General features: G+C 44.2%; 1 protein-coding gene across 1 annotated transcript in view; it reads left to right on the forward strand.

Moving 5' to 3' along the window:
- The first annotated feature begins 2880 nt into the window (after positions 1–2880).
- MNT (MAX network transcriptional repressor) overlaps positions 2881–18645 on the forward strand; it is a 67785-nt gene continuing 52020 nt past the window's right edge. The window contains exon 1 of the mRNA XM_050929160.1: positions 2881–3161. Coding sequence (XP_050785117.1) covers positions 3089–3161 — 73 coding nt within the window. The 5' untranslated portion in view covers positions 2881–3088. The remainder of the gene's footprint in view (positions 3162–18645) is intronic.

An 18645-nucleotide genomic window follows, 5' to 3' on the forward strand; every position in this document is an offset into this window, starting at 1 on the left:
CCCCCTGCAAAATCAGGCGGTTTGTGTAATCCCTGGAGCTCCGCCTACCTCCACGTTGTTTTTCTGATTTATTGTGAAAGATTAAACGCCGCAGACGATGTTGCTTTGCCCTTTCTTTCCGCACCACACCCTCCTCCTTCAGCCCCCCCCCCCCGATCTGTCGTCTTCTTTCTTAATCAGCAACATGCAGAGGAGAGAGACCACAAGCAAAATGAATAAGGAGCCTGGGAGATCGGAGCAGTTTCTGTGCACTTTACTGTCTACGGGGTTAGCGGTCGGGAATGACGCACAGCCCCGTGAATGGGGGAGGGGGAAGGAGTGGAGATCACCTCCTTAAATGCATCCTTTCCCCCCCCTCCCCCATGCTCATAAACCTTGCAGCGCAGTGTGAAGTACGGTTCTTTACTTGGGTGTCAAATAAAAGGTGCCCCCACCCTCAAGGTTAATACACCTGGCACTGCACCCCATCATTATGTACCTTTCACTGGAGCCATTTATAACCAAACTGAGCGGAATCTCTCCCCTCCCGCAAAACAAGACGCCCTGCTGCGCGCAGGAAAATGCGCCAATTCCTTATCAGCGAAGATCGAACGCACCGAGCGGACTCCCCCGCGATAATGCTTCCGGTATCACCCAAAATCAAGCGTGCTCAGCACATACCCCCAAACTGCGGTGTCCTGCACTAGGCCGGGTATTGGAAAGCAGCGAATCATTAGGGGCTCCGGATTGCACCAGCTTCTGAGCACCTGGTATCAGCTGCACCCAGCAGACCGTGAGAGGCGTCTGCCCTGTACTTCGTCTGCCCTTGATTGGAGGTAATTCATTTGGCTCAGAAATGAATGCAATGCGCCTACTGGATGCAGAGACCTCCCCTCCTGGAAACAGGCAGGGGTTTCTGTGCCTTGCAGTTTTCTGACCCTCGATAAAACGTTTCACTGGTTCATTGTGTTCGCAGTATATTAGGATTTTTGTTTCCTGATCCCATTGCAGGTTGTTTTATTCGTCCGTCCCTCTTTCCCTCTCCCCCCCCCTTATACTCCATGACTTTGCGCATCTCTGTACCAGGAGCGTGGGAAGGAAAAACCCTCTCCCAGTGGCATACTGACGGAGCAGCAGCCATCAGGGTTCACCGGGGGTAACGTGCCCTCCTCCCTCTCCAGTGCGCTGTTCATGGCTGCTGGGGAAACTCCAAGGGTGGCTGGCCCTTTAAAGAAGACGCCGTCGGAGGCAGACGGAGCAGGGTGCCCATGTGGAGCTGCTCCATGCCTTGTTGTTTTCCAAGCGGATTGGCTCAGGGCAGGATGACATATTTTAATAGGATGCAAACGCACTGCGGGGGGAGGACCAGGTGGAAAACGCGGCTACTGGATTATCCCTCCTGCATCCCACAGAAAACTCACCTCCCTCCTTCATCGCCTTGCAATTAGACCTTAGACACCATTTAATACAAAATAATAAATTGGGATCATGGGTCTGTCTCTTTCTCTCTTGTGGGCAAAGCTTATCTGAAAGCAAGATGCATCCTTTCTCCCTAGGAATGAACAAAGTAAAAGAAACTGACACCGTGGGGCTGAAAACAAGGCAGATGTCTTTGTCAAAATAAATGCTGCAGAGTTTTTTTTCCTCTGCAGAAACACCTGAAGTAGCCTTAATCTGTATTTGTACACAGTTGTGTACAATGAAACTTCCCTCCCTGTGCTGCAAGGAGTAATCCTGTGTTGGCAAAAAGGGGTGAATTAAATGGTCTAACAGGCCTTTTCCATCTCTATTTGGATACATAGTTTATTTAGCTTGTCCTATATTATGCATGGAACCTCATTTCTATTCAGTAATACATACAGGCATATATCGACAATTGTGGTAACATTTTGTCATCTTTCCATTTCCTTGTAAAATCCCATAAGTTAAATATTTGAAAAGTACATACGGGTACGATGATACAATATCCTTTCCTTTTCTAGGGACCTGGTGCCGTAAACTGAGCCATATAGGTTGTTCCCTGTCCTGGCATAGGCCATCTTGCAGAATCAGTAACTGCAACATTATCATGTTTATCTGTTTTTTTATGAAAGCTCTGTCATTTACATTGAGTTGTATGCACAATTAATAGAGGTATTTCCAAATAATTCATGACATCTGCCGAAAAATCAGCTGAGGTGGGAGTTCCAAGATCGGTTTGTGTTAATAAAATATCAGGTGACTGTTAAATCGGCATAAGCTATTTCGGGCCTGGTAGTGCAGAGCACCCAAAAGTCCAGATGAAGTCCAGGGGAGCTGGAGGTACTTAACACCTCTGAAAAATCAGGTCCCAATAAATAATAACAGGCAAATTCGACTGGAAATTACATGTGAGCAATGATACTGCAGGAGCAGTGGGCTGGGAAAGAGAACAGAGAGCAAAATGATCTCATTTTTTCCATCTATAATCATTATAATTCCATGAATGACCATCCAAAATCAGACCAAACCAGTCTAATTTGTGGGACAGAGTCTTTTTGGATTAAGCTGTAGATAGTTTAAAAACTATCTCAAACAAGTCCAAGTTACAGTAAAGTTCCATGAAGATATTGTCAATCTATGCCAGTTTGAATGACAGATGGCATTTTAAATGTCTCATTCAAATACACACTAGCAAAAATAAATCTGTCACGAAAAGGAGAAATTAAAAATAAAATCCAACACATTTGAAAAGGATCCCAAATAAGAGCTTTGGCAGTTCTGATTCCTCTGAGTAAAGAGGATTCACTCAAAACAGCAGAGATTAAACTCCACCCCTGCAGCATGGTATTGACGAGTTCCAGTCCAGTGACCTACAAAGATCCAGGCCGGGTTTTGTCTGCAGCTGTCTGTATAGTAGCTGAGGGCAGAGTTAGTCCTTTTTTCTGTTGTGTTTCTGTTACATACTCATCGCCATCTTGTTGCAAACCCTTTTCTTGTCTGGAAGATTCGCAGGGGATCGGGGTGGGGGGTGGTTCGATTCGGCATTTTTACTGGGGAGAAGGCAAGGAGAAGGAAACCCCCGGTTTTGTTTTTGTTTTTTTTTAAGTCTCCAGGATTTTGGATCCTCCACTGAAAGGCAACCCAAGCGATGAGCATTGAGACACTTTTGGAAGCGGCCAGATTTCTGGAATGGCAAGCCCAGCAACAACAGAAAACACGTGGTAAGGGGGGGGGAGAAGACAGCATGCAAAATCGGAATTAGAGCTGTTTAAAGACACAGGACACCATTTTCCAAAAGCTGGAAAAAATATATATAGTCTTTTATTTTTACAAGAAAGCAGCCTGATTTCCAGCCAGCCGTCGCTGTACTGTGTGTTACTTACTGTGGCTTAGGCGGGTGGAGGGTACACCTTGCTTTCAAAGCTGATTTGGTAAGAAAAAAAGCATGGTCTCCGGTACATTATGTTCTGAATTAAAATAAATTGAAGAGATGATTGCGAAGAGGCTTGGAGTTAAATCAGTCTTCCTTTAGCCTGTCCCGTCGCCTCTGAAGCAGGCATGTCTTCATTTTTGTTGGGAGTTGAGCATTTAGTAGCGTTATGCTGACACATGCTTGTGGGCGATCGGAAAGCCCAGATTTTCGGGAGATTAACCTTGCCCCCCCCCCATTTCTCTCTCATTCATCCATAATACAGAGACTATTATTCTTTGGATGGGAGTCTGCAAAATGCACTTTTTTTCCCCTGTTGCTGAAATGGTGAAAACGATCGGGTTCAAAAAGTCAGAGCAATCGAAGCCTGTTTTATTTTTATATTTTTTTTGTTCAAAACCTAAAGTATTTTAATCATTATTATAGTGTGTCTGTGCTGGTGCGTTGGGAGGGAGTAGTTATTCCCCAAAATGACCCGCAGCCTGTCTTCATAGAACCTGCCGGCAATTTGCTTTGCAGTTGAATTCGTACAATGGTCATTAATATATGTAACGTGTACAGTTGTTTTTTTTTCCCCTTGTGGGGAAAATCTCCTCCTGTATTTCAGATCTTAGGGCGGTGGCAGTACTCCAGCAGAGAGGAGGCTGCTTTTGCATAATGAAATGACATAGAGCGTCATATGATACACTCCACCGTTCCGCCTCTCTCCTTTTTTTGTATGTTCTGCCTTCCTGGAAATGTGCAGAGGGGAACCTTGGCTTGTTCTCTGCCCTCCCTCCCGCCTCCCAGCCGATGGGGTGGGCGGGGAGATCCGTGCGCCCTTGATTCTGTCTGTGGGGAAGGATCTGGGCCAAGGCAAAGGCAGGGCTGTAGCTTTCCTCTCTCATTTGGAATGTAGCGTGTTGCTGCGTTCCAAACTAGTTAGTTTCATGGGGGGGGAGGATGACGTGTAAAGTCCCGCCTTCTACCACGTGCGCCGGGGACACTCCCTCTGGGGCTTCTGCTGGGTTGCTTCACAGCTGCACTTTCATTCTTACAACAGAGCGTGTGGTTGGTTGGGGGAAGGGCTTCTCCAGTCGGAGCTGGTGCGATCAGAAGTGCAGGGTGTTAAAGAATATTTCCACACACACACACACACACTCCCGATCATCTGCTAATGAATGTTGGTGCACTGCTTTGAAAATGTAAAGTGCAAAATATGTTTAGTAGTGCATCTCCTGATGCAGGAAGAACCAGTTGTCCCCCCAAGGAGTTTATAGTCTAAACTGGATAAAAATAGGGCAGCAAGGACTATACTTTGGAATTTCCCCTCCAGCTCATCTCTCTAACCCCCTCCCCGCCACCTCCCCATGTGATCTTCATCCTGCAGATAACAACGTGTGTATATGTTACAATGATTATTTAATTTCTTATATTGTGGTGGCAGCCATGGTGCTAGGCGTGCCACACACACAAAGGCAGACCTGGTCCCGAAGTGCATCAGTCTGATCTACCAATTCCCACTTGCTTGCAGGGAGGCTCCTTCAGTGTTTTGATCAATTTTAGTGATAGTTTTAAAATTGTCGTCCTGTCGCTGACAATGATTTTATGTGTGTGTGTACAAGTACAGCACTTAGTTTGTGGGGATATTTTTGGCTGAGTGGGTGTGGAAATCTCATTCTAATTGAACTTTAGACCTGGGCCTACATCATGACAAGCCTAGACAAAGCTGAACTCGGAGCCTTGACTGGCATTCATAATAGTGGCCGCAGGACGGTATAGGCAGGATGAGACCTCCTGTATGAGGTAGTATAGAGTAGGGCATCCCCACTTCCAACCTGTCATTTTTAATCACATGGTAGGATAGTTGTAGGTGCAGATGGTACTTGCTGCTTGGCAAGAATGCCACCTTTCCTGATGCATCACTGTGCTTGTTATTGACCTTAACCCAGACATAATTCACTTTGAGTGTAATCTTTTCAAAAGGAGAAGATCAAGTGTGTGTGTGTGTGTGCGCGCGCATGCACATGTGTGTTTTTAGATTAGCAATGTATTAATACAATTAGTGGGCTTTCAGTTAATTATTCTTGAAAATATTGCAGTAGAATTTTGGGATTCCCCTTTTTATCTATTCATTTTATGTACATGTTGTCAAGGCTGCTAGAGCTGTAATGCAGCATTAGCTCGGTGACACTACTGTACCTGCTGCAAAAGCAAGAAGGAACAGTTCTCTTTGTGTGTCATGGAGCTGAAAATCTATTGTTTCACTGATGAGTCATGCAGGAGATAGTGGTGGTTGTGAAGAAAGGCAGCTTGGAGACATGAAAGGGCAGACAGCTTTCTGGTTAACTAAGAAGGAAAAATAGTCAACCTATGCTTGTGGGTTAACATATCTTCTCCTCCTGAGCAAGTGCTAATGTCATTGCTGGGGCCTGGAAGTTGTACCTGCATCCTGGAGCAGTACAGCTTTAGGATGAATTGAAAAATCCATGTGTACGTTTAAGACAGTGATGGTTTACAGTCTCCATATTCAGACTTGCTCACTGGTTAGTGCTAATATTCCTAGCAGCATGACAAATGCATTCTAGAAATAGAAGAGATTAAATATGTGAGACATGGTGTCAGGCCGTGCCGTTCATTGCGCAAACCACCTCTTGAGAAGATGGTTATTTTTCAGGCTCCCAAAAATGTGCAAGGTCTATCTCAGAACAAGTAGAGGAATGGTCCCAGCTGTGGCTGGCAAGGTGAGCTCATCATGACACAACAAATGAGGGTCACAAACACACGGGAGCAGGTGGCAGCAGCATGAGCGAGAAGGCACAAGAATGACTCAGGTCAGCCAGGCTTGTGGACCGCTTGCGAGCTGCGGGGGACTTTTGTTAAAAATAGACTTTGTGGCAGAACTGAGTTTGAGGAGGGGCTTGAGCAAGGTGATGTGGCAAACCAAGCCCAAAGAAAAAAGGGCCCGAGATGTCTTCTTGAGTCTGTAAACCCTTTAAGGCAGGGATTGTCTCTTCTCCCCCCTCTGCTTGTACAGCACTTGGCACAAATGCCCCAGATCCTGAGTGGGCTCTTTGGGTGCTACCATCATAGAAATACTGACTAGGAATGCTGTGAGAGGTGGTCTCAACACTGGCAGAGTGGAGAGGACATGTGGCAGGGGAGAGTCAATGTGAAAGGAGACCAGGTCAGAGAAATGGGTAGTAATTGTCTGGTGAACAGTCTCAAAGGAGCAGCAAGTTGTACGGCCTTGGTGTACGGAGGAAACAGATGAGCAACTCAAAGATCGGGGGGAGTGACATAGTTGAAGGGATGGGCAAGAAAACATATTTTGGGCAACCGCAAATGCGTGGGGCTGACACTGGAAGGAGGAAGACCCCGGAAGAGTGTCTGCCAGTGCTGCTGGGGTTTGATGTTGCTCTTGCAAGGACACACTGGAATGTACTGGCCTTGTGGGAAAGCGAAACAGGAAGCTGCTGGGGAGGCTCTGCTGTCCAGGGCAGACTCCAAACTCACAGACCATGTCGCTCTCCCTCTCCATTCCATTGCCGGAGAAGGAGAAAACTTTCGGCCATGGCTTCTTATGCCTCCACCCAGCCATGGAACTGGATGGGAAGAAATCACTGCTCTCAGAGGTCCCTCTGCTACAGTTTCCTTTTTTTTTTTTTTGGCAAGACTATCATGTGTCTAACATGGAACTCTTCATTTGACAGAGCTAGCAGAGTAAAGATCAGTGTATCATTTGCTGTGCTGCTCTAGGGAGAGCTCCAGCCACTAGTAAACACTTTATAGTGTGGACTGTCATTTTCTGTGCCTTTGTACAGCACTTGGCCCAATGGGACAGCAATCTGTTGGCCTCCAGGCTCTTCCACAATATAAATGTTAAATGTAAAGGGGGAAGGAATTGTTTTGGGGAAGGGGGAGAAGATTAAAGTAAGGCTGAGCCTGTTTTTGGAGATCCCCGTAATTGTTGAGGGTGGCGGTGGAACTTTTCGCTTCAGTATTTGTTACCCAGGGTTCCATACTGTCTGTGACTACATACTGTGGGAGGTACATCTATTGATGTAGAGGTTTGCACAAGTCTTGTATTGAACTGTGGGAGCAATGTAAGAGCAATGTGTTAGAATGTTGATTTGCTGGTGAGGAGACAGTGGCTGGGATACAGTATATGCTGTCTCAGGAAATCTTCAATTAAAACATGGGATGGGGACCCAGGAAATCTGAGTTCTGTACCTGGCTCTGTGACTTGTGCCATATGAGTGTCGGCAAATTACTTTACCTCTCTGTGCTTCGTGTGTGAAATGAGGCTATCAGTGCTGATATGCCTCCCAAGGGTGTTGTGAAGCTTAATTCACTAATATCTGTCAATTGCCTTGAGGTCCCTGGGCAGAGGGTGCTAAAGGGAAGAGAATTGCGAAGTAGTATTAAAGCACTTGATCCTTCTTTGACCCCAATACATAACACAAACTCGGGACGAGCGATACCAATGGAGACAAATATTAATACAGTGTGAAACATGTAGCTTTCACTTTGACACAAAATTACAAAGGCGCCACCCTTCCTACCCCCCTTCCCCCTCTGGCAGTAAGAGTGGAAGAGGCCAGTGGACAGCCTACTGGGTGAGGCCTTTGGTTGGAGCACAAGGTGCCGATGCGTTCAGCCAGTCCAGAAATCCAGATTGGCTGAACACTCTAGAGTTCTTTATAGCAGGAAGTGGAAGACTATTCAAAGGAGGCATTGTGGCCAGTTTGATTTCTATCTAGGGCAGTGCACCCACCTGCAGAGGCTCAGTGACCTCCACCCATCTGGGCAGGCATGATGGATGGACTGGTCTTGACAGCAAGTCAGGGTTGAGGAGGAGAAGATCTGCTTGAAAACAGAGGAATCCATAAGATCCAGTGAAGAGAGCAATGGTTATTCTGTTGTTTGACTTGCTGAGCAGCTTCTATCACCAGCTGGTTTGTATTTTTTTTTCCAGATTGACCCTGTTAGTGGATTGCAGCTTGAATGTTCTCAAACTTCAGGGAATTACAGCAAGGAAGAACTACTGGGAAGGCTTTGTTTGCTAAACAGTAATGAAATCACATTCTTAAGGGAGTCAGCTGATCTCTGCAGAAGTGTGAAGGGGATCTCTATCTCTATATATTGCACTGAACAGTTGCTTAAGAGATCTCTGAAGCATCTAGAAAAGGCCTGTAGGATACCAGGCTTGATAGAATGAGCTATGTGGTCTGAGCTGAGATGGCAAGTCCTGTGTTTGTAGGACTGTCATGTCACTGTCAAATCTAGTGCATAAAACATTGTCAGTTTCACAGCAGAAACAGTACTAGCTCCTTAGCATCATGTCTCTTTGGTTTAATTGTGTATCTCAGAAGGCTGGTTTTCCCTGATCATACATGTGGCTTCCAAATGTTTTGTAAAGCTGACTCAAGTATTTCCAAATATTTCATTTCCCCAGAAGTTACACTGATGCCTTTGCTCTTGGCCGTTCTGCATTTCCTATCAGACATACGTGGCTCTTTGTTGCTCTTCCATCCTTTCTGATGTGAAGAAAAAACTAAACCAGGTAGGGGATTGTTTACCGTAACTGGTAACCTGGATGATCGTCTCCTTCAGTTCTCTAACGACTTGTGTAAACTAGGACATTTACTGTGTTGTGGAATTGTGTTTATAACACAATTTGGTCTTGCCTTTGTGGATGAGATAAAATCATGCCATTAGCCATGTTAACATTCCTCATCAAAACCAAACAATTTCTGACCCAGTTGGGATACTGCCTTGTTGTTACCCAGTGCCCCAAAATGGTAAGTATTTTTCTATACATGGATTGTAAGGCCTTGTCTACTGTTCAAACTGTGTTTAAAAATGGTTCTTACTACAAAAGTGCTCGGATGCTATGATATTTTAATATGCCTAAGATACCTGCTAACACGGTTTCAAATAGCAGCATAAACAGGTCCTAAATATTTTATTAAATGGTATACAACAGCATGGTGTAGGTTAGGTAGGGACCTCTGGAGTGAACGCCAGTGCGTAGAGGATCTTAAAGTTGTACCATGGTTAAAAGAGGTGCCAAGTTTTCAGCCTTTGCTAAAAGATGCACCAGGGTCTCCAAAAGATGGCATGAGTGGGAAACTGCCATCTCCATTCAGCGTTGGAGCACAGACTCTGCAACACATACAAATATAATTTGTAGATTGTGTTTTAGGGGAACTGTGCATGCATTGCCTCTTTAAATGGACACTGTCCAGCAGTCCCTCATGAGTTGCCTATACACATGCTTCATAAGGTCTTTGCAACATGAAAATATCTGCTTCTTTACTAACATTTATTTTTTTCTTGATCTTTGTTACTGTAGTGTTGCTCTTAATTGCCAGTTGCATGCAGGGGTTTGCTATTGTAGAGTTGCTCAAGATTGCTGCATGCCTAGTTTGCTGATGAGGAAATTGAAGCACCAAGAGATGAATGGCCTAATTTTAGAAGTGCTGAGCTCCCCTGTTCCCCATTGCAGGCACCCCCTGAAAATCAGGCTGTAAGTGACACGCCCAAGAGCACACTACAGTTTGCTGGCAGACTAAGCATAGAACCCAGGTATCTTGATTCACAGTCTCCCACTCTAACCACTAGCCTTGCCAGCTACTTGATCGTTAGTCATGCTGCATGCAGCAGCTTGATTCTTTCCAGGGGTTAGACTCTGCTTCCCCAAATAATATGGTGGGAATTTTATTTTTTTCTTCCCTCAAAGACTTCCGGTTCAATTGCACTGGTGCTCCACTGTGGTCAGAGAGGAGGAGTGTGCCATAATGGATGGATGGCAGGTGGACATAGCTCTGTTGATGTAAACACTAGCTTGACTTTTGTGAGTCTGCACAGGCCGGCTGAAACCACAGAATAAATTGACAGGAGGCTGGTTTCAGGAAAATAATTGCCTCTCATATCCCTGACCTATCTTGTTACTTTACCGCTTGACTAAATAGCTGTTGTGTTCACCTTTTTTTTTTTTAACGTTATGATGAATGCAAACCTAGTGCATGCGTACAGATAATCAGGACAGGTGATCTGATGAGCAGAAGAGTATCTCTGCGTAGCTGGAATTTAAATCTTCTCTCAATCTGGTGCTGTCTTCACAATTCATTTGCATTTGACACACTAAAAAGAAATTATTTTGTATCATTGTCTAAGGAGATGGGGTTGGATAGTGGGCTGAGCAGAAAAGAAACCAGAAACTCCTGGCTTCTTCTCCTAGCTCTGCTGCTGTCTCCTTGTGTGGCCTTGGGAAAGTCATTTAAATTCTACAGGTGAAATCCTGACCCCCTAAAGCAAATGACATAACTCCCATTTGACTTCAGTGGTGTTTGTTTTCCAGTCTGTAAAATGGGGGTAATAGCATTTATCTACCTCACAGGGATACTATGCTGATAAATTTCCTACATTTTGGATGGCCCTTGAAGTGTGTGAAAAGTTATATATGTTCCTAGGACCAGACTTTCTACTGGTATAATCGATGTAGCTTTGTTGAGTTCAACAGATCCAATCCTTAGTATTTTATACATGAGTGTTTGATGGATGCATATGCTGGGGCTGCTATGAAAAATTCAGGGAAGGAAGGAAACCATCTGCCTCCAACCCTCCCCCACACATGCATAGCATTTTCATAACACTTTGTTCTTCAGGCTCTATAAATGTTTCAGACTTACCATTCTGTATAGTCTGAACCTTGCTGTTCAGGAATTGGGGTTCCCGAGAACAAATTGCATGTAAGTGCCTGCATAATTCCATCAGGAACATGGGAATTGTCTTACCAGATCAGACAGGAAGTCCATCTAGTCCAATATCCCAGATTAAACAGTTGTCTGTACTAGCAGCTTCAGAAGAAGGTGTAAGAAATTTTGTAGTGGACAGTTAGCAACCACCTGCCCATAGGGAAAGTTTCTTCTTAACCTTTGGCAGAAGATGGTTCGTTTATGCCCTGAGGGATAAAGGCTTAGAGTTCTTTGTGTTTTAAGGTGTTTTCATCCATATAATGTCTAATTTATATTATTTTTAATCTCACGGAACTCTTGGCCTCTGTGATATGATTTCAGTGAATTGCACAGGTTAAGTGTGTGTGTGTGTGCAAATTATGAGGGACTCCTGGACAATGTCCATTTAAAGAGCAAGAGGCTTTCCTTTGATAAGTTTTCAACTTCTTACTTTTCAGTTCTGTTGAGAGTCCCGTGGTTTTTGTATTATGAAACAGAGTGAAACAGCGTTCCCAATTTACTGTCTCTGGTCCATTTGTTAGTTTATGTACCTTTGCCACATCCCCTCTGATTTCTCTGTCTAAAATAAAAGCACAATCTCTCTTTGTACAGAAGTCTTTCCATTTCTCTCATATTCATCATTCATTTCTGAACCACCTCAATTTCTACTCTCTCCTCGCAGGGTTCAGGGAGAGGAGCAGGGTTGAACAGAGCATTCAAGGACAAGGGGACCCTAGGTTCATATAATGGCACAAGAACATTGCAGAGCATGGGAATGGGGTGAATAATGAGGATTTTTAACTGACTTAAAAATCTATGACTGTCCCAGTCAAAGTGGGGCAGCTGTCTCTTCTAATTCTTACCTATTCAGAAAGAGATCATCTCAGTTTGGCTTCTGAATCCACATGCTCTTGCATGATCATACTCCTCTGCTTGTTAGGAAAGCTGCTATATTTCTTCTGATGTACTGTGTTTATTTTTCCCTAATACAACATACAGGTCCCTACAAAACCAGGAATAACTGTATATGTTTCAGTGTTCGCATTAATCCCGGCACCGTCCTAGAATCTCCTGGCTTGCTACCTCTCCCCGCTTTCTGCTTCCTGAATCTTCTTCATAAGACTAGTAGAATCTGTTTTAAAAAAGCAAAATGTTTAGCTAAGGGCACCTGGGGAAAGCCTACAAAGTGGCGATAACCTCTTGGAAGGTGAGGGATGGACCTCCCATGTGTTAGCATAGTTGTAAGGTGCTCTGCATGGCACAAATGAAATCATGCTAGTAGCAGCTCTGTTTAAAGCTGCTAATGGGATTCTTGGTTTCCCTGGACTGTATGGGGAAGAAGTTTTGTGCATGTCTGAGAGGCCCTTTAGGCCCATGTTATGGACTAACTAGAGGAGGCAATGTTTTGGGCTTTGTCTGTGCTAGGAGACTGCTGTTCAGTGGGTATGAAACCCAAATTCCTACCGCTCCCGGCACCCTTCAAATAGGGTTGGAAAGTGTTTGAGTTGATCATCCGTTACAGGATATCTAGGTTTTATCCCTTAGTTCATTCTTTCATCCAGCTATCCATCCAGTTTGTTAGAAATGCCTCTCTGGAACTCTAGATAGCCTCTATAGTCTTTAAATACACCTCGGAGAATTCATAGGGCTCAGGGTTCAGAAGTCTCTCCCGTCACTGCACAACTAAAATCCTCTCTTGTCAACGGATTGCTACCCCATTCCTGCCACCCTTTGTGGAAAGCCTGGGAATAGATAGGTCTTACAGTTTTCCACAAAAGTCGGTAGGTCCAGGTTCTGACAGATCAAATGAGGAAAGAATTCTAGAGGCCAGGACCATCTCCTGAAAATATCCTGCTCCTAGCCATACAGCTTGAAGCATTCAAACAGGTTTGCGCACTTTTCCGGGTTAGCATTTTTTTCTCTAAAAAATATCTCTGGCCTTGTTGGCCATGGAATCAGTGCCAGAAGCCTGCTTGCAACAATATGGCAGAATTTGAACTGCGATCTGGAGAGAGCTCTTGTCAGCCTTGCCGTAAGCAGAGCACACTAGGCTCTTATCAAGTCAGTTCCATGAGGAACAGGCAAGTTTTGAGCTTGCCTGAACCGCTGATGAAAGATGCCATGGAGGTAAAGAGTTGCAATGATGCTATTAATTGTGCCACAAGAGGACACGGCCCTGTTTTGCTAAGCAGATGCCTGGGCATACCACCTGTTCCCTCTTTGATCCTGTTTATTAAAAATGACTGGAAAAACCCTTGTGTGAAGATGAATATTGACGTTCTAGTGAACTTGGAGACAGTGTGAATGCTCGTTGCACTATGAGGAGTCCTTGATATCAAAAAAGCTGTGAAGGCTGGTGACTCCAATGCTTGTGTGCTGTCCTTTGATAAGTAGGTGTCTTTACATTCTTAGCTGCTTCTCATTTGCAAACATTAGAGTGGAAATTTCAGAAGCACTCCATGTGCTCCCATTGACTTCGGTAAGAGTAGAATTAGCCCAGTGCTAACTGCTTTCGAAAATCCCACTCTTGCAGCCTTTTGACTAGTAAGCTATGGTGTACTGTGCTTCTGTTATTAGAATCTAATAACACTGGTATTGCATGCTTTGTACTTAGTGTTGCGTAAAATAGTGCCAAACAAAGAGACAGATGGGTAACGCACAGTTACAATGCTGCCATTATGACTCAGTGTGACTTTGGGTAAGCCACTTAACCAGCCTGTGGCTTACCTTCCAGAATCTCTAAAACTGAAATATTAATTCACCCCCCTGCCAGAAGCATTGTGAGGCTTACTTCATCTATATCTTTGAGATCCTTGGCTGGAAGTTGTGAGAGACGTGCTAAGGATTTTTGTTTTAGCAAGTAATTTCTTGTTTTCTTTTGAAATATGTTTTATTAAAGTAAGCACAGATTTACATTTAACATTTGACCTGCATATTTAAATAGCTCATAGTTCCATTGGGTTTCTGCAGGCTTTCTGATAGATCTCAAGCCAACCCAATTTGCAATTCACAGTCTCTCATGTGAGTGTTTGTTTAGAGAACATGGGACTGGATTCCATGAAAAGTTCCTTCTTCCTGTGGGGTCTTCCATGGAAGCCATTCAGCTGACAAATAGCTTCTTATAAGAATAAACTGGTTTTCTGGGTATTCCTTCAAAAAAAGCAACTGATGCCGAATAGAAAAAAAAATTTAAATAAACATCCTATTTACAAACAACTCTGGTGATTATACTCCTAAGGGCCCATCATATGATGCAGTGCAGTCAGTAGTAAATCAGGTGCCATTTGTGGTTGTTCTGTCTGCTGAAGCCATCATAGTTCTGCATTTTCGCATCTGGACTCTCTATATCTTTGTACCTTCCGCCGATTTCAGACTGTCAGACCCTTAGCATGCGCCAGGGAAAGGGGCTCAGTTATTATACAGCGTTACCTTTTGAAGGCAACAACATTAGAGCTTTTGTATAAATTGTGTCGTGATGACTAACAAAGGGGGAAAAATAAACCCTGGTCTTTCCTTTGATTGTTTTCCTTTGAGTGTTTTTTCTCTTGGCAAGTAGGCACTATCATGTACATAACACAAAAACCACTACGCCCCAGCCCAAAATGGGAGCATAATATACAAACCTCTAGATCTGCTGCGTTGGGAAACTGCCAGCATTGGAGACCTGATGGAACAAGGGCCCTAAAGCTTTCTGAGTCCACGTGCAGATCATTAGAAGCCATTTTGAGAGACAAAGGCCTTCAAGTATAAGTGTACTTAGGGTTGAGTTTTCTCTTGTCATCCAGAAGCCAGGTGTGATGTTGTAACTTGCGTTCCTTCCAACTGTGCCTGATCAGTAACCTCACATGTTATCTGTGGGCCAGAAACATCTCATTTGTCCAAGCCTCTTGTGTTAGACACCCCTGCTAAGCTTAAATGGCACCTCTTTATTATCTGAAGACCAGCTTTGGCGCTATTACTCTGGGAGTCCACATAACACCACTCTGAGGGTCTTATTTAGAACTTTCCCCTCCCAGGCTGGGGTCAGAGCTCCCTTAGCAGAGTCCTTGGGAGAATAAGGTTAAACGATTTTCCCGTGTACCTATGTTGATTTGAGTTCCCACCCCATCCCCATACTTGATTTTTAATTTAAGGGCCCTATATCCAGTCAGGAATGTGATTCTATGCCAGCTGACTGTGTGCATCTTAAAACTCTAGAAACCGCAGCTGGAAGTTTCCTAGCACTTTATCTGGTCTCTTTTGAGATGTCAAATCCTTTGAAGCATTCTATTTTTTCCCCCACTCAGAACTGCATAAGGACAACTAGATCCAGCTTTTGACCAACGGGACTTGAATTAGGGTTTCAGGAGCAGATTGGTGATTGTGGTGAGGGGAAGTATGCACTGCCCAACAAGCTGTCCATCCCCCATAAAATATGGTAAAGTACGTGTGCCCCTTCCTCTCACTTAGCAGCTTATAGGATCTTGCAGTCATTTCCTTCTCTGTTCATTTAGGCTGGGTTATGAGTGTTGCTTAGTTTTCCGAAAGAGTTTCAAATAAGCACGTCATAGTGAAACCTCCAATAGCCTCTCTTAGTTGATGCTGCAGAAGGCCTTTCTGTGTAAAGTCTGATTTGATCTGCTTAAACAGATATGCTCATATTTCTTCTGAGTGGGGAAACAGGGACTCAAGCTTTTTGGCGGTAGTAGTCCCTAGTGACTAATCTTCTGCACCTGAATTGCTAATAGCAAATATTACCTCAGTGTTAGAAAGGATTACTTTGTGGGGTGGGCATCAGCTAGGCAGACGTACCCTTCCTAGAACCACAAATTCAAATCCCAGCAGATTTGACTTCATCCTTTAGAGTGTGGTGCTGTCTGAGCACAGGACTGGGAGCCAGGATCTCTTGAGTTCTAATCCTTGCTCTGCTGCCGACTCCCTCCAGGGCTTTGGGCAAGTGGCTTATCGTTGGCTGCCTTTCCCACAGCCGAAGCAGCATTGACTCCCACTTGGAAATCCTCTGGGGTTCAGCTGCTGTGGTGGAAAATAGCTGCTTCCTGGCTCTGTCCCTTCCTGTTCCCCAGAAATACACCACAGAGCTTCAGCAAAAGGGTTTCTGCAGGGCTCCAGGGTGGGAGATGATATCATGGATTGGTAATAAACCAAAGCTGTGTCTCTTTTGCACTGACATTAGAGATACTAAGGTACATTCCTAAGTGTCGTAATTTGTCTCGGGTACATTCCAAAGTGTCGTAATTTGTCTTGGGTCCTTTTTGCCAGTATTTCAGCTTTCTACCACTTTGGCAGACAGTGTCACACTCCAGAGGTGGATGCATTTCAGTGGCACTGTACATACAAACAACTAGTGAAACATTTTACCATCTTTTGTGATGAAAAACCATCTTGGAAATACTGAGATATTGATTGTGATTTATCTTCACTTGAATAATACAGTGTCAGTAGCCCCATCTCCATATGGCATGAGAACAGGGCATCTTGCTAGCACCCTGGAATTTGAGTGAAGTACTTGGATCAGCAACAGTTGGGGAAACACTGATGGAGGAGAAACAGCTGGCACTTCTTCCTGTGGGCACATTTTTGTTGTGTTAATGAAGGCCCAGCCCCACACTGGAGATATCTGTCAAACCACATTATACTAGAAAGATGTTGATGGCTATAAATGGCTATTAGCCAGGATAGGTAAGGAATGGTGTCCCTAGCCTCTGTTTGTCAGAGGATGGAGATGGATGGCAGGAGAGAGATCACTTGATGAGTGCCTATTAGGTTCACTCCCTCTGGGGCACCTGGCATTGACCACTGTCGGCAGACAGATACTGGGCTAGATGGACCTTTGGTCTGACCCGATACAGCCGTTCTTATGTTCTTATGATAAATTGGAGAGGGTTCAGAGAAGAGCCACAAGAATGATTAAAGAATTAGAAAACCTACCTTAGAGTGATAGACTCAAGGAGCTCAATCTATTTTGCTACAAAGAGAAGGTCAAGGGGTGACTTGATCACAGTCTCTAAGTACCTGCGTGAGGATCAGATATTTGATAATGGGCTCTTCAGTCTAGCAGAAAAAGGTAAACCATGATCAAGTAGCTAGAAGTTGAAGCTAGACAAACTGGAAATAGGAAATTAAGCACAAATTTTTAACAGTGAGAGTTACATTGGAACAGTTGGACCAGGGTCATGGTGTATTCTCTATCACTAACCATTTTTAAATCAAGAGTGGATATTTTTTCTAAAACATATGCTCTAGAAATTATTTTGGGGAAGTTTATGGCTTGTGTTATACCAGAGGTCAGTCTAGATCACAATGGTTCCTTTTGATCTTGGAATCTGTGAATCTGTGACCACAGAGACAAAAGATAGAGGATAGAGAGCAGATAGCAGGAAGGCGTTAACATCTCTTATAGAGGAAGGAGTGAACAGTGCAAGTCCCAGAGCCAGGAGAGTATTATAAATAAACCATAACCCCTGGTATTTGAGGTGTGCATAAAGCGAGGCAGATGCTAAGTGCAGCTGGTCAGCACTCACCCTCTTGCTATGCATGTTCCGGATGAGCTAGTGCCAAGTGCACGTGTGTTGTGTGTGGAGAAAATAGTTTGTGAGGATTGTGCCTGTATGTCATAATTCTGCATAAAAACGGTCACAGGTGAAAGGCCCATAGGAACTTTTAAAGGCAAATAGACCCATAAGATATGTAGTTTTATCCCCATGTTTCTTACTCCTGTCCCTTGCTTCTTTGAAAGTCCCTTCCATTCAAACCAGTGCCTCCAGCCAAGACCAGATTTAGTAGTATTTTGCTCTGGTACAATGAAGGATTATTTTTTGAGACAGCATCCTCCTCAATCTCTTGTTGCTCACAAATTCCCCCTCTTCCTCCTCCCCCAAAAACCAACCCTCCATTAGCTTTACAGCATCAATCTTATGTTCAATGTGGTACGTTCCTGAAACTGGGATGCTCTTCCTCTCACACAAATCCGGCTTTTCAGTGCTTAGGGTGGAGGTTTTGAGAATCCTAAGAGCTGCCTCTGTAAAATCAGGTGACAATATCCTGCCTTTCCTAGGGTGGATGGACTTGACCGTCTAATAATACTTAGCTCCTATTTCATCTATCGGTTTCAAAATGCTTTAAAGAGGAAGATAAATATCATGTTACTGATGGGAAAACGGAGGTGGAATGATTTTGGCCAGTGCTACACAGCAGGTTGAAGGTAGAGCCAGGGATAGAATCTAGGTTTCTTGATTCCCACTTCAGTGGAGAATAAAGGGGTGAATGGTTGGGGTCAGGCCAGGTCGGAAAATGACTCGACCCTCTTGGGCGTGGGTTGGGTCAGGTGGGCTCGAGTCCAGGTTAGGCTTAAAAACTAGGCCCGAGCAGAGTTCTACTCCAGTGCCTTATTCACCGTAATAGATACTGACTTAATAGACTCTCATTACTATGGTCCTTATACATTTGAGAGATGGATGTTGAACTATTAACTGGAGAAGAAGGTAAAATACAGCTAAGCAGAAGTGTATTCAGTAGAGATGGGAGGGAGCAGTTGGGGTCGGGTTTTGTCATTTT

This window comes from Gopherus flavomarginatus, chromosome 19, assembly GCF_025201925.1.
Source record: "Gopherus flavomarginatus isolate rGopFla2 chromosome 19, rGopFla2.mat.asm, whole genome shotgun sequence".
Taxonomy (NCBI): domain Eukaryota; kingdom Metazoa; phylum Chordata; order Testudines; family Testudinidae; genus Gopherus; species Gopherus flavomarginatus.